Source organism: Monopterus albus, unplaced genomic scaffold (assembly GCF_001952655.1).
Source record: "Monopterus albus unplaced genomic scaffold, M_albus_1.0 scaffold192.1, whole genome shotgun sequence".
NCBI lineage: Eukaryota > Metazoa > Chordata > Actinopteri > Synbranchiformes > Synbranchidae > Monopterus > Monopterus albus.
In genome coordinates, this window is record NW_018128072.1 from 990,486 (window position 1) to 1,005,619 (window position 15,134).

The 15,134-nt window shown below is 41.1% G+C and overlaps 1 protein-coding gene across 1 annotated transcript; it reads right to left on the reverse strand.

Annotated features, from left to right (window-relative positions):
• Nucleotides 1-2,589: 2,589 nt before the first annotated feature.
• On the reverse strand, nucleotides 2,590-14,171 carry epn1a (epsin 1a). The gene is made up of 13 exons (XM_020617562.1): nucleotides 13,983-14,171; nucleotides 10,533-10,693; nucleotides 9,600-9,701; nucleotides 9,065-9,223; nucleotides 8,097-8,225; nucleotides 7,632-7,752; nucleotides 7,305-7,462; nucleotides 7,096-7,167; nucleotides 5,873-5,956; nucleotides 4,990-5,269; nucleotides 4,208-4,372; nucleotides 3,750-3,980; nucleotides 2,590-3,139 (listed from the first exon to the last, which is right to left on the reverse strand). The coding sequence occupies exons 3-13, from the start codon at nucleotides 9,666-9,668 to the stop codon at nucleotides 2,676-2,678; spliced, it is 1,932 nt and encodes a 643-aa protein (XP_020473218.1). The 5' UTR covers nucleotides 9,669-9,701; nucleotides 10,533-10,693; nucleotides 13,983-14,171; the 3' UTR covers nucleotides 2,590-2,675.
• Between the last annotated feature and the right edge of the window lie 963 nt (nucleotides 14,172-15,134).

A 15,134-nucleotide genomic window follows, 5' to 3' on the forward strand; every position in this document is an offset into this window, starting at 1 on the left:
CCCGGAGGGCTCTGCACATGCAAGCACCAGGCCTTCAAAGACCACAACTAATGCAGCCTGCCAATACAACCGGTAAGAGTTTAAATTTATGTTGTTGTTTTCTTGTAAGCTTTTTTTTAATCACAACTTAGCAGAATCCAGTGTGGCTTGTGAAAGACTCATAAGGATAGGTTCACACTTTTCAAGCCTGTCTTAAAAAAATAATACTCACACCCACTTATGTACTCTGAAATAGTGTGTGCTCGCTGCAGTCACTTCTTTCTGAAGGCATCTCTTCTAAAGGAGATTTTAATGTGAATGATGGATGGGAGACAAAATGCAGAGTCTGTATTTAGTGTTAAATGCACATTAACATGAAACAGATATGAGGATCAAGTTGATATTGATCAAAGTTTATGCTTTTAGTACCAATTTTTTTTTTCCATACTATGTCTCCACCACAGCTCAGTGAGAAAACACTGTCCAGGGAAAGACAAAGTGAGGGATCCCATATTAGCTTCAGCTGAATGATGTTAGAAAGGGATTTCTTTAAAAGCCATTATGGACAGGAAAAGTTATTTACAGTGACCAAAAACTGTTTCAATGAACATATGGACATGTAACTGCTTTATTAAGGTAGACATAAAAAAATAGGACTTGCAGTCTGACTGTTGTGAAGCACAAGTTATTTAAAAGTTGTTAGAAGTTTTCACTTCCCTTTGCTCGAACATTTAGACCATGTTTCTCTTTCCATCTCAGCTGGGATGCAGCCTCAGTCTATGACACCTCGACAGCGTCTTCCATTAAAGAGTCTGCACAGCAACAGTGAGGAGATCCAGGATGACTTTGACTGGGATTCTCTGCTCATTTGACTTTCTCTCTCAGCGTGGAGAACCGGAACTTTTCAGAGAAATGACTCTTTACATGTTCACTAAATGTAGCCTCACTTTTGTGGATCTCGAAGCTTCTCTGAGAGCAACTTTGGATCCAGTTATGACACATATGACTGAGTGCTGCAGTTTAAGGTTAAGATAGTTGTAATTTTTTTTAAACTGTATTCAAATTCATATGCTGAAATAACTTTTTAGCCTATCTATGCAATAGTTGGAAGGGGGGTGTTTTCTGTCATGTTATAGTTTCACAGACATGTTCTCCAAAGAAAATAAAGTGTAAACTGAAGAAATGATACATAGATGGGATAAGGACATAACCGTTACTACAGAGCAAGCACAAAACCAGCCAAATGCACATCCCGTGTTTTTGTTTTATTTCATAAATTTCTTCAGATTTTCTTCCATTTTACTTCTCAAATGTGAATGTTCACAGTCACCACACAAAGTTCAACCTTACCCGATAAAAGATATTTTTCTCATTGATATAAAATAACAGTAAATTTAGCTAACTAAATTAAAAGAACATCATGGAGCATGTCATCACATCCCTGGTGGTTTTTTCCCTCCTTTCATTCATTGAAATAATTGTCTTTTTTTTTTTTTTTTGAAAAAAGCAGAGCATGTCCCTCCCTCCCTAGAGAACAGGAATGAAACACGAGGACAGCAGTGCCTGGGACACCTGTGCACCAGTGACCCCATATGAAATGCATGATTGTGAAAATAAAACTGCTTCTGATTGACAATAAAAATAGTGTGAAATGACATTGGCAGAGATACATGTAACTCTTAAAATACCTCATTTGAAAACCCAACATTACATCGTATTAATACAAATGACAAAACAAAAATGTTTCTTCCTTTCTGAGTTGCTGCAATTAGAGCAGACACAGGAAAAATGGCGACATACACTGAAACATATACACATAAACAGCCATTTATACTACTGCATACTTGCACACTCACAAATGAGCATTTGTGTTCCCATTCACACCTTGCTGCACACACGCGCACACACACACCTTGTCATTTTTTGTTCCATCAGAGCACAGATGTCAATAATCAGGACGAAAAAGCAAAAATAAGCATGTGATTTAAATGGCATCAGTGTTTGATTTTCCTTTTATTTGTTACCAAAAATTGAAAAAAAGAAAGAAAATAAATTACATTTAACATTAAATTAAAAATGGACTAGTTGAAACAATTTGACCATATTGTGCCTGAAATGTTAAAGCAGGTTTTTCAGTCTGTATCTCAGTCTGGAGTTCATTAAAAATCCTTCATGCGTTCCTTTCATTGAAGTGATTCAGTGTTTGTCTTCATTCTAGAGCGAGAAAAGAGGAAGAGGCAGGTACAACAGTTTCTCTGTTCAGTTTGTTAGTGGCTATGTCTCCCAACCCCCCCTCTCTCTCTCAGTGCAGTACTATTAGAACAGAGTGACACTACTGAAAAAGCCTCCTGCTCTCACAGACTTACCTTCATCTCAGAAAGGACTGGGGAAAGAAAAGAAAAGAAAAACCAGCACATAGACCAATACAGAACAGAACACGATTTAAACAAAATAAATAGATCTCCATTTACTGCCCCAAAATAACCTATACTGAAATGAAAGGAACCAAATGTAGAAAATTACTCTGAAATGAAATAATGCTTTCAAAGGAAAAGAACCTCAGTTTTTGATTTTGTTTACTGTTTTTCTTTAAATATAGCGATGCTGACATTTTTCTTTTTGGACACAAATCATGTTGAAGGGGGGGATGAATGAGGGGGGGCAGCAGGTAAGACAGAAGTAGTGGTGACACTGCCTCAAAGAAGAAAAGGGTTGGTGCTTGCTCCCGTTGTCCCTCCACCTCCCACTGATCCTCCTGCTCCCATCACTCCTCCTGTTCCAGCGGGCCCACCCAAAATCAACTGAGGAGGTGCTGCACCTCCGGCCCCCAGGGCCAAGCCTGGAGGTGCCATAGGAGAGAGCCCACTGTAGGGCATGCCCATGGGGCTGGCCTGCACCATGCTCAGGCCCATTCCTGGAGCCCCCATGCCTACACTCATGGGCCCCATGCCCATTCCTGGTTGCACCATGCCCAGCATGGGATTGGGAGGCACAGGACTGGTGCGGAGGGCACTCAGGCCGAGAGATGAGGGCTGAGGTGAGATGGAAGTCATGGATGGGGCCACGCCAAATGGGTTGGAAGAGGCAGGTGTTGGAGAAACCCCCCTACTGGAGATGGTGCTGCCAGGAGTCACTGCCATACCAGGAGCGGGAGATGAACCTGAGTGTCAAAGGTGACAGACAACATAGAAAACAAAAGCAACATAAGTCACATGAGAATATCTGATTTTCACCCATACATTATGTTCCTGAGTGGTGCAGTGTTTAGCACTGTCACCTCATGGCAAGAAGGTTCTGGGTTCAAACCCTGTGGCCAACTAGGGCCTTTCTGTGTGGAGTTGGCATGTTCTCCCTGAGCCTGTGCTGTAGGTGTGAGTGCTTGTCTGTCAGCCTGTACAGGGTGTAGTCCACTTCTCGCCCGGTGTCAGCTGGGATTGGTTGACTGTTCTTTCTTCACAGTCTTTTGGTGAAACTATTTCCCATGCATCTCTTTGTTTCTTGTATAGCCGCCTTGGTGTTAATTAAGTGCATGACAACAATGTTGCCTGGAATGTCATAATGGCACAGCTCCACAAAGTTTGCCTCCAGGTCATCACAGAGTCTCCAACATGGTTGGTGGGTGATTAACTGTGTAGGAGGTGGCTTGCTCAGAGAAACCACTTTCTTTTTTTTCAGTCAACCTCTCCCAACATATTTGAGTTAATGGTGATACACTGTGGTTCATGACATTTAATATGATCCGTTTAGAATGTACTTTATTTAATTTTAACTTAAGGGGTTGTGTGCTGAAGAGGAAGAGACGGAAGGAGGTGGCGGTTGCTTGGGTTTGGGTTTAGATGATACCAGGGAATCAAGATCCACCAATGCTGCGTTGGGGCCGAGGAAGGACTCAGGCGTCTTACGAACAGGAAGTGAAGAACCGAGAGATGACAGGTCAAATTGCACTGGTGAGCTTGTACCGTCACCGCCTGCTGCTGAAGACCCTCGTCGCTCGGGGTCTTCTAAGAAATGGAAATGAAGAATGGACAGAAATAGCAAGTCAAGCACTGAAAGAAAAATGTCAGCTAATAGACCACAATATAAAACAGCATTACAACAGGTAGTAGAGGAGGATGAAATGTAGGACAAGACAACTTGACAAATCAGTGCCTATATGTGTGTGTAAACTAGGAAGATGTACGAATACCTCGATGCTTGTGAGTCCATGTAGCTTTAAGTGTGAATGTACCTGTGCCATTAGTGTGTTTGACGGTGCCACTCCAGATGTCGGAGCTGATAGGGTCAGAGGCAGGGACAGGCCCGTCCCTTGCCCAGGGGTCTACTGGCCCCCCCGAGGAGGAAGTGCTGGGAGGCACTGAGGGACCCCAGGGGTCGGCACTGGGGGGGGTCACAGCTACAGGGGAGGGGAGGAGACGCAGGGCAGGGGAGGGTTAACACAACACCTTACAGTACAATCCAGAACATGGAGGGATCAGGAAGTCGGGCTGGTTCTAACAGTATTTCTCTCCTTGACCTCCCCAGTAACACTGAGCAAACAAATGAGGACAGTGAAGGCAGAGTTTCAGCATTTGTTCATGTTACTTTCACCTGTTCAATATCTGAAGCTCAGTGGAGGTAAAGGAGAGATAATAAAAAGCTAACTGATACATTATAAAGGCAGAAGGGCAAGAGAGTGAGCTCTGGTTGAGACATGGCCACATTCAGTCCTGAGATGAAACAAAAGGATAAAAATCCCTAGTTTAGACATAAAGGGAGATGGATTTAGCATTTTTGCTTTCCTCATGACAAACAGAAAATGTAAGTGGATGACAAGATACAACAGTGTGGTGACATGACAGAAAATGTAACGGGGCTGTTTTGATAACAGGACATGGAGCAGTGGAGTGAAGAGGAGTTTTCACATCCTCTTTCATCCACAGAGCAGGACACTGTTCTCTGTAGTTGTGAGGACATTCCCACAAACCTGACTGCCTACACAGTCAATATGTGACCAGTGCTGTAACTGCATACCTGAGCTACCCCAGGGGTCAACGTTGTTAACTCTGTTGGACGTCTCTCCCCAGGGGTCTGGAGGAGGGGCTATAGTGGGTGGAGCTCCCCCACCCCAAGGGTCAGAACTTGTAGGGGATGTGGGGGACGCCATGCCCCATGGGTCTGTGGGAGCTGTGCCCCACGGGCCTGAGGCAGAAGGAGCAGGAACTGTAGGTGGAGGAGAGGGGCCAGCAGAACCCACAGTGGTGGCAGCAGGGGCGCCCCAGGGGTCCACAGCACTCAGCTCCATCAAGGTGCTCTGAAAAACAGAATATATTATGGATTTTAATATAAAATAGATATTAGTTAAGTGTTTAAAGAGAAAATGCACAGAATTGAGAAACAGACGGAAATGGACCCAAGCTCATCCCCGATGGAGCAAGAGACAGTGGAAACGTGTTCTGAGGTCAGGCGAGCCCATGTTTCAGCTTGTTTTGAGAAAAATGGATGTTGGCTTCTTTGTGCCAAAGATGAAAAAACTGTCCAGGCTATTATCAGCAAAAGGTGCAAATTAAGTTGGTCAGTGAAAACATTGAAAACCTGTTCTTTGTACTTTTGTCAGTTAAATCATGGTTTGAGCAAATTAACATATGGCATATTTTAGTTTTTATTGTAATTTGGAAAATGGGGTTTATGTATTACTGTTATACATTCGCCAATATGTACACAACAGTCAACAGTTAAGACACCTCATTCAACAGTTTCTTTGTCTCTATTATTTTCTATATTGTATATTAATAAAGACATCAAACTAACTAATCAACCCAATGCTAAAGTGTACATGTACAAAGAAATAGAAAAACAAAGAGGGAGGGAGGGGGAGAGAGAGAGAGAGAGAGAGAGCGCTATAGATACATTTCACCTCCTCTGACTTCGGCTTCTCCCTCTTACTCTCCTCAATGGCCATTTGCAGTCTCAGGTCATCACCTCTACGCAGTCTCTCCTCCTGCCAGTCACACACACACTGATGTCAGCAGCCTGAGACACACAACCTTGGAAACCTCACCACAGTTTACAATTCCTCAACTCACGTCTGAAATGGTGGGCGCGGAAATTGAAAACCTGACCTCTCATCATTATCTACGGTCTATAGATAAGGCGAATCGGCCAATCCCTATATCTCACGACACTCCTGTAAAACATGGTTTAGACATAAATATGAAGTGAATCCCCAGCATAAACAGTCTTTTAGCTGAACGTAGCAGAGTGTGTTAATCATCTAGCTTACCTGGAGCACAGTACGCTACAATTTTTAAAAAAACGAAATAGGACAGGCTTAATACCAATACAAAAAAAAAAAATTAGACATGATTCAGATCTTGCCGACTGACAAATGCCACTTTATTTTCCACTCCATTCTAAGGTGGACTGACTGTTAAACAACAGAACGCCAATTAATCTGTGAGGAAACATGCTTTTTATGCTACAGAACTGAGCAGGTCTTACACTAGAAGCTACTGTATCTAACAACATTGGCTTTTCCTTTCAGTTCTCTGCATTAGTTCGCAGACTAACATCTATTTGTGCAGGACTGTAACGAAGTACAATGCATGCATGTTTTCCACTCAGTGAACACAGCAGAAGGAAGCTAGTTAGATGTAACAGGTAAAGAAAGAGTATCTCATATCAAGACGACAGTTGAAGGCATGCTATCAGAGAAGGTAACATGAAGGAAAGAATCATCAGTGCCGTCAAGCCACTTGTTTAATTGAGTTAGTTATGGTAAATATTTGTCAGTGCCATGCAAATTCAACAGAGTTAATCAATTCTTTGGGTGTTCACTTGTGTGCAGTCTTAATGCATCTTGACAAGGATATGAAAAGCGCATACGCTGCACGCTTTTGATGAGTGCAAGCGCTATGTAACAACAAGTCAGTGTACAGGAAACTAAATCATCTCAACAATATTATTGCAGTCTGATGCAAATTTGTAACTTGAGGAAAATGACACATGACAAATACGAGCAGAAATTAATTTTCTTGATTGATCGATGTTTGATGCGTGTTTGAGAAATTCCAATTGACAGAAAAACAGATAGGTAGTGACTGGCTGGCCAGTCGGCTAGGTGCACTCTCTGCCCCTGACCTTTTGTTGCATCTCTTTGCTGAGTGTGATTGCATAGCGGAGCTCTGCATCCTCCAGAGGGTCCGTGCTAGTCTGGGGGAGGTCAGGGGTTACATGGTGAGAGCAAAGCTAAGTGTATGTAGTGAATACTATCAGTAATTTCCCTCTGCCTAAGTGCTGCAATAATTTAGCTAAGAGAGCACTAACCTAGCTAGACTGCTTTGTGTTACCTGCTCTGCCTCTTCTTTACTCATGGCCAAAGCCAACTGTAGCTGCAGGTCTTCCTCTCCAGAGCTCTGTGGCCAGGCTTGTTCAGGGTCTGCCCCTCCGGAGTGGGAGCCCAGTGACAGACTGCCCCCCAGGCTGGGTGCTGAGGGAGCCGAGGAAGCTAGAGTTAAGACACATATGCATATACACAGATAAGAGCTTATCTTAGGTTATCGACTACTATGAACTCTAGGCCCTTTGGTGTCAGTCCATCCCTTTTTCTAAAGGTAATACTGTAACTCTGAGTGCTAGCTGAATCTAATAAACACTGTTTTAAGCAGCTGCCTCACCACTGGAGGTCTGTGCCATCTTCTCTTTGGTTTTGAGGGCATGAATCCTCTCCTCTCTTAGTCTCTCTTCATCTTTCAACAGCGTCACTAGCTGTTTGGCTTTCTCTCGCACATTCACGCCCTTGTAAAATAGAAGTGCAGTATAAACAAAGTATTACATGCTGCAAATTGGTGTACAGTTTATAATGCTCAATATTACATACACAACAGACATCAAATAGTTACAGTGCACACCTTACATTTAGTGTAACAGTCTGTTACCTTATCATAGCTTCAGTTATAAAAACAAAAAAAATTAAGGCTGGCTTTGTAGATTTGCACAAGAGGTCAAAAAAGTTATTGTAAAATGTCCTTGAATGAACAAGCAGCATGTTTGACAGTTTGCCAGCATTCCATAAAGGTGGACCTTACTCACTAATAACCTTATGTTTCTATACAGCCTTGTAGACACTAGTGCTTGTGTACCTGGTCTTTGCCATCCCTGTCTATGTACTGGAAATCCTTGAGGGTCTGGACTGCATATATGTTCTCTCGGCACTGCTGGGCAACACGTTCTGAACCTGTCTTAATCAGGTACTCCATAAGAGTCATAGCCTGGTGAAAATACAAATCAGAACCAGCTTGGTGTATAAAAAGGTCTGTACACTGATACAGTAGAAATGCAAATGGTAATGCAGTTAATATATAACCCTTTCCAATTCCATGTTACACTCACCAGCCACTTATTAGGTACGTTGGTACAATTGTATGCTATCCAATGCAACCCTTCCACCTTAACGTCTGTGTTTATGAAGCTCAAAATGTTTGTTTTTGGTGAAATTGTCATACATGTATAAATTCAATTATATGATTTTTTTAGGTCAAAGATAAAGGTGGTGGACTACATTATTTATTCAGAGGTGCTCCTATTATTCTGACCCTCATGTATCTAGCTGGGAGGACAAAAAAATAGACACACCTCTGAAGAATGGACACACACACACACACACACACACACACTTTATAAAACTAGCAATATTTGGTCTGTCTGAGATTTCAGCAGAAATTTCTGAGTTTTTGTCATTCTGCATTATCACAATAAAAAAAGGGACCCTTTGCACTGTGGGACTGTGGACATGTCATGGACATGTATTGGTAGGTAACAAAAGAACATAATGTACATTTTTCACTCCATCTTTTTGAAGGCTCAATGTAATACATTTCACACTCAAAAAATGGACATCTAAATAAAACATTAGACAACACACATAATGAAGTATGTAGTAAACATGAGGTGATTTTGTACATATCCTAGTGTCAGAATATCTTTACAATGCACACCGCTGCAATACTGGTACCAGTGCATCAAAAATGTACAGTGAAAGAACATGTTATATTAGTGCATTATGTTGATAATGCATCATAAGTATATGCACCAACTTCAACTCACACACCTTGTACACATGTCTCCAGTTCTTGCCATGGTCATTGAGGCGTTTCCACACCATACTCATGATTTCTGAGAAGGCCACAACATTGTAGGTCAGATCAGCGATCTCTGACATCAGAGAGCTGCTGGGACCCCAGGGGTCATTGGACGTCGCTTCTCTAACCTTGACAACAACACAGTAGGGGGACAAATATTAATTATATTCCATCCATCCTATCTGTGATAAGAATAACTTCAGGTCATTACTTTGTGACAATTTAGTAGCCCACGCTGTTCTAAGAAGTGATGCAAACTCAATCAGGACACAAGCTGGAGAGAGGCAAAATAATGAACGGATAATATGTTTAGATAAGCTATGTATAACAAGGGGGAAAGAGGGAGTAGGTCATTTCAAAGAAATATTAGATTGACAGCAGATACATAATGTCATCTGTGCAACAGGGATATATGGGCTACACATAAGTTGTGGACATAGGGTGATGTGGGTGTAAAAAAGAGAGAGAGAGAAGAAAAGTCAGATGAGTGAATGGACACAAAACCTTGATTTCAGCCTCTGAATAGTTGTGGACGATGTTCTTTACTTGTCGCCGTAGCGATGAGGTCGACATGGCAATGGTGTGGCCGTCGAATTCTGATGCGATCTGAACAACGGATGGAGAAGAGGGGTTGTAAAGTATAGTTAATATAATCAAAGCTGTCATAGGGCACAGAACTGTTTAATTTCCAACATATACACTTATTTAAATGAGGACTATTGAAAGAAGAGAGCAAGAAGATAAAGAGATTTAAAAAAGACTAGAGAAGAGGTATGTAAATACAAAGGTCAGAATGGAAGAACAGACAGTGTGAATATGGTAGGGATGGGCAGTTCAAGCTAAAATGCTATTTGAATTATTCGAAGGTTGCTGAGAGTGCCAGTCCCACTGCTCCGTCAGTGTTCTGTGGCGTCAGAAAGCAAAATCGGCAGGTTTTCAGCAGCATGTCACTCCGACATTGCTTTAGTCTGAAGAACAGCACTCCGCTTTTTCTGGTCTCTTATATAATGGCAGGTGACTCTCACTTACTGTACGATTCAGGTGTAAACGCTGTTCGTGCACCTGTGGTCAGAGGCACCTTTTCAACACTTGTCAAACTACTGCACAGCTCACACGTATTATCATCATACAGTTTATCCCACTGTGACGTGACTGTTTTTCTTGATGGCTGTAGTCTCTGCATGTTTCTGCTGTTTATATTTTTGGAGCTGTGGTAAAATGTTGTACTGACCTCGTTATCAAGTTATTTCAAGGCGCTGGTAAAAGCAAGGGAAATCAGTGGCTCCTTGTTTTAAACACAAAATCATAGTTGCAAGAAATTTTCAATTTTTTAAAAATGCCATGACTATTTGAATATTCAAAAATCATTGCCCATAGAACTCAATCTTAAATTATGCAGCTGCTACCATCAACAGATGGACAAAGAGTCGTGCACACCTGTTACACAAGAATGATGCAGAATAAGGCTCTCTCTTCTTGGTGTCCTTCTGTTTTCCTGTCTTGTGCGTCACTCATTCAGGGAGAGCTGTATCTCAGTTTGTCTGTTTCTTCCTGTGGCAACATTGGGTCGCAAAGCCACAGGTGTAGGGGGATGAAAACTATGGAGCAAGATTGAGAGTAATATTAATACCAAATTAATCAGAACTGATGAATCCTCTTGGATGACAGGTGAAATGTCTTCAACCTAAAAATCTAGTCCAGCTGAAGTTTTTTCAGATTAATACCAAATGCAGAGTGATTTGGAGATTACTGCTGCATCACAACAAACAGACGAGCTAAAACTTATGCCAGTAGTACTTCCAAAATAACTGTTAGAAAATAAAGACAATGCATATATTCAGCTACAAAAAAATCACATGCTCTGGTGCTGACTGATCCACGCAACAGATAATCAAAAATACAACATATCAGTTACATGCTTTATCTTACTCATCAAAGGTAAAGCTCTTAGACAGAAAATAATAACCCTTTAGTTGTTTAAGATAATTATTTTCTCAAGATTTAGCAGGTAGTATGAACAAAAAAACCTAAACTGCAGCTGCAGGTTTAACATTAGCCGAGATGGAAGTCGGGTATTTTAGTAGTAAGACACATACTTCACATGTTCAAGTTCACACTGTAGCACCCGTTCCAGGAAATAACTATGTTCACATTTAAAAAAATATTTAGCCAACTTTCCATCAGGGAGATGTAGTAATAAATACTGTATTTAAGAGAAACATCTTTTCGAATCCTGCTGGCTTCTACGTAATAACATTCATCTATTTACTTCATTTCAGGTAACACTTATACCTTATCATTCAACTACCAACATTATAAATTCACTTATATTACCAGGAACATAAAATCCAGTAGCATGATTTCTCCTGAATAGATTAATAAAAACACCGTATAACCAACAGTCTAGGCAATAATGAGTGACAGAGAGGTAGTAATGTACCTAGAACTTCTCAAAACATACAGCTGTCAAGCCTCAAAACAGCTGCCCTGCAACAGTGAAAAACCATGCAAATTTTTGCCTCAGTCAGTTATTAACACGAAGCAGGGTGTAGACTCAGTGAGAATGTTATTAGCAAAGCTAGTGGAAAAACATTGTCTAGTGCAATGAATGATGCTTTCTGACTGGGTGGGTGGGTGGGGGTCTGAATTTGACATCATGCCTGCTGCTGGTGTAATGGCATGTGGAGAATGATTGTGTGGCACTGTACCGGAGTGTCTCTCAGTACTGACTGAGCATTGTCTGCATTTGACTGCTTGCACAGCAGGTTGAAATGCTGTTGCTGACCAGGTGCATCCTTTCACTGGCACAACCTGCACTTTCTAACCAAACAGATGCCACCTTGGCTGTTATCACAAAACAACAAAAGGTAGGCAAAGTAAACAAAGAACTTTTTGAAATTGACATTCAGAATAACCAAATCACCTACAGAAATAATTTCACTCAACTCAGACCTAATCAGTCTTGTATTATTAAAAAAAAACACTCACTCATTATCCAGTTATTCTTCTGCCTGTTTATACAATATTTCAGTTTAGACATGTTCATCTCTGCAGATGTACCAGAGAGAAAAGAGGAGGCTGCTGAAGCAAGCTCATCAGAGGGAATTCAATATAATCTTAAAATGTATTTCTAGTGTTCGGCCACTCCCTCAACTACCATCTCAACTGTCATCTCTCAAGAAATGAAGGGAAGAAGGCACAATCTCTTTTCTATAGCAGATGATAAACTAATCCCACCCACTGTATGAACTTTTCCCTCTACCTAGGGAAATAAGCACTGGCAGAATAGAATAAAAAAAGTGCTGCTCTTTCAATTCACCCAGCCTTCAACAGTCCTTCCTGCATAGCACGCAGACCCAACAGTAACAGGGAAGTAAACAGCCTGACCTTACACCATCCAGCATTAGCCTAAAATGTGAGATTATCTGAACTTTTTTTTTTACTTTATGGGACTGAAACCAACAATTATATCATTTTCAATAATTCCTTTAATGACTTTCTGGAATAACAGTCTATACAGTGCCAGGAAAACATGAAAATTGGACAATTCCCAAAGCCCAAGGTAACATATACAAACTGCCCAAACCTCCAAGAAATTCCATTTACCTGCATTAAAAAAATAATGAAATAAAAGTACAAGTATTTGAGAATCTGGAATAAGAGCTTTTTGCACGATTTCCTTATGGATGACTCAATGAAACTGACAAATCAGCAGCTATTAAAATACTTGCAGATTATTTTTCTGCTGTTTGACCAGCTGATAATCGTTCATCAGTGCAGTTCTATATGTTTGTAAAGCAGAATATACTTTAGACTGGGTTCGTACTTTCTTAAATATAGTACAACTTGTTCTATGAGTGCTGTATTCAACAAATATGATTAAATCTACATAAAATACTTGTACGAGTTTTTAAAAGTACTTTGGCAAGCCAGTAACATGTCAAATGTGCTATAAAAGAACTCAACTATTCTGCAGGTCAGACAAAGATGAGACCATGTTGAACCTAAGGCAACCAACTGCAAAAGCCAGTTCAGTGACTCCTGAAGCTGTGTACCAAAGTTCAGACACGCAAGCTAATCTCTGATAAGGGACATACACGCTCTTTGTACATGTATCTCAGGCTTCACATTGTCTTATGTGTCCACAGTCTCTGACACTTATTGGTCCGATCACTTACATGCACTTGAAGTTGCACGACCCAGAGAAGTTAGTCCCACCATGCCGTTAGCAATCATTAGCCAGCCAGACAACAGCAGATTTCCCTGACACATCTTCCAAGCTAGCTACCCTAATGTAATGCCAGTAACAAAAAGTTAAGCTAAACATTAGCGTCATACACAATCTGTATGGGAAATATAATTTATAAACAATTGATAAAGATAGTTTGCCAAGCAACATTAGTTGTCACCTGGTGTTATTACCGTACCTTAGCAAGCAACTCTCCCATTCTAACCTTAAGCAAATCGAAACAGCTGGAGAGGCAGTGTGCCATCAAGGTTTTGGGTAAAGTCTGGGCAAAGTGTAAACAGGGGTACAGAAGAGTGTAGCTAGGTACACATGAGGAGACACACTATTGTCAAAAATAAGGTGACGTTCCCGTCACAACAGCGAATCACCAGACTAAAAACAAACGTTAAGGTTACCTGCCAGTTTAACTGAAAATGAAATCACTTACTGCTCTGTTGCTAGGAAAGATTAACCAGCTAGCAAGGTAGCACTTAGCTAGTTCGCAAATGGCAACAGGACTGCCAGACTGTACACGCTTTAACAAGGACACGTCCTGATCCTGGGCAACGCGTAACATACACGCTCACATTACAAGGCAAAACGTCAAAAATCTGTGGACAACACAACATAATAAATATCTAGATGAAGTGTGTACTGACCCTGTTGTAGCTTGAATATGCGAGGAGATGGCCGAATTTCCGCTTCCGCTCCCGACCACAGGAAAGACCGCACCCCCCGTAGCTGTGTTTTCCTGTGATGGGTGTAGAAGGCTCATGAATAATTAATTTACTTATTTTAACAGCCAAAATGAAAGTCCGGAATAAACATACACGCAACGATTATTATTCATGTTTAAAGCCTTCCGAGGAGAAACAGGAAGTTATTTTTTTTATGGATGTTTGACCTACATACTGTACCTATTAAATTATTCAAATTATGTCATGTTGATAGAACAAATTACATTCCCCTTCTTACTCTTGGCAATTTTTAATGGTCTGTTTTTTATTTTACTTTATTTTTATTTTATTAAATATTTACATTATACACGATATACTGCAGCACATAGAGCACACGGGCTGTAGATGTGAAGAGAATTATACAAAGACCAAGTGGGCTAAGTAGGTGGCAATATCTACTGCACATAAGCAAAAATTTTAGGTACTTAATTTTCAGTATAGGCTATACTACTTCTATACTCTACCTTACTATACTTCTACTCCACTATATTTATTTAACAACTATAGATACTAGTTGACTTAGTCGTAAGTAATATATAATTATATATAAGCTTGTTGGTCTCGAAAAATCCTACCAGTGGCTGGACAAAGCTGGACTGAAAGACAGCACAGAGGCACTAATCCTGGCAGCACAGGAACAGGCTCTAAGTACAAGATCACTAGAGGCCGGTGTCTACCATACTAGGCAGGACACCAGGTGCAGGCTGTGCAAAGATGCCCCTGAGACAATCCAGCACATTACAGCAGGGTGCAAGATGCTAGCAGGCAGGGGATACATGGAACGTCATAACCAAGTGGCTGACTCTAATGTACAGAAACATCTGTGCTGAGTACAGTCTGGAAGTCCCAAAGTCAAAATGGGATACACCTCAAAAGGTGGTTGAGAATGACCAAGCTAAGATCCTGTGGGACTTCCAGATACAAACTGACAAACTGGTAATGGCCAACCAACCGGACATAGTAGTGGTGGACAAACAGAAGAAGAAGGCCGTAGTGATAAATGTTAGATGTAGCAATCCCAAGCGATAGCAACATCAGGAAGAAGGAACACGAGAAGCTTGAGAAATACCAAGG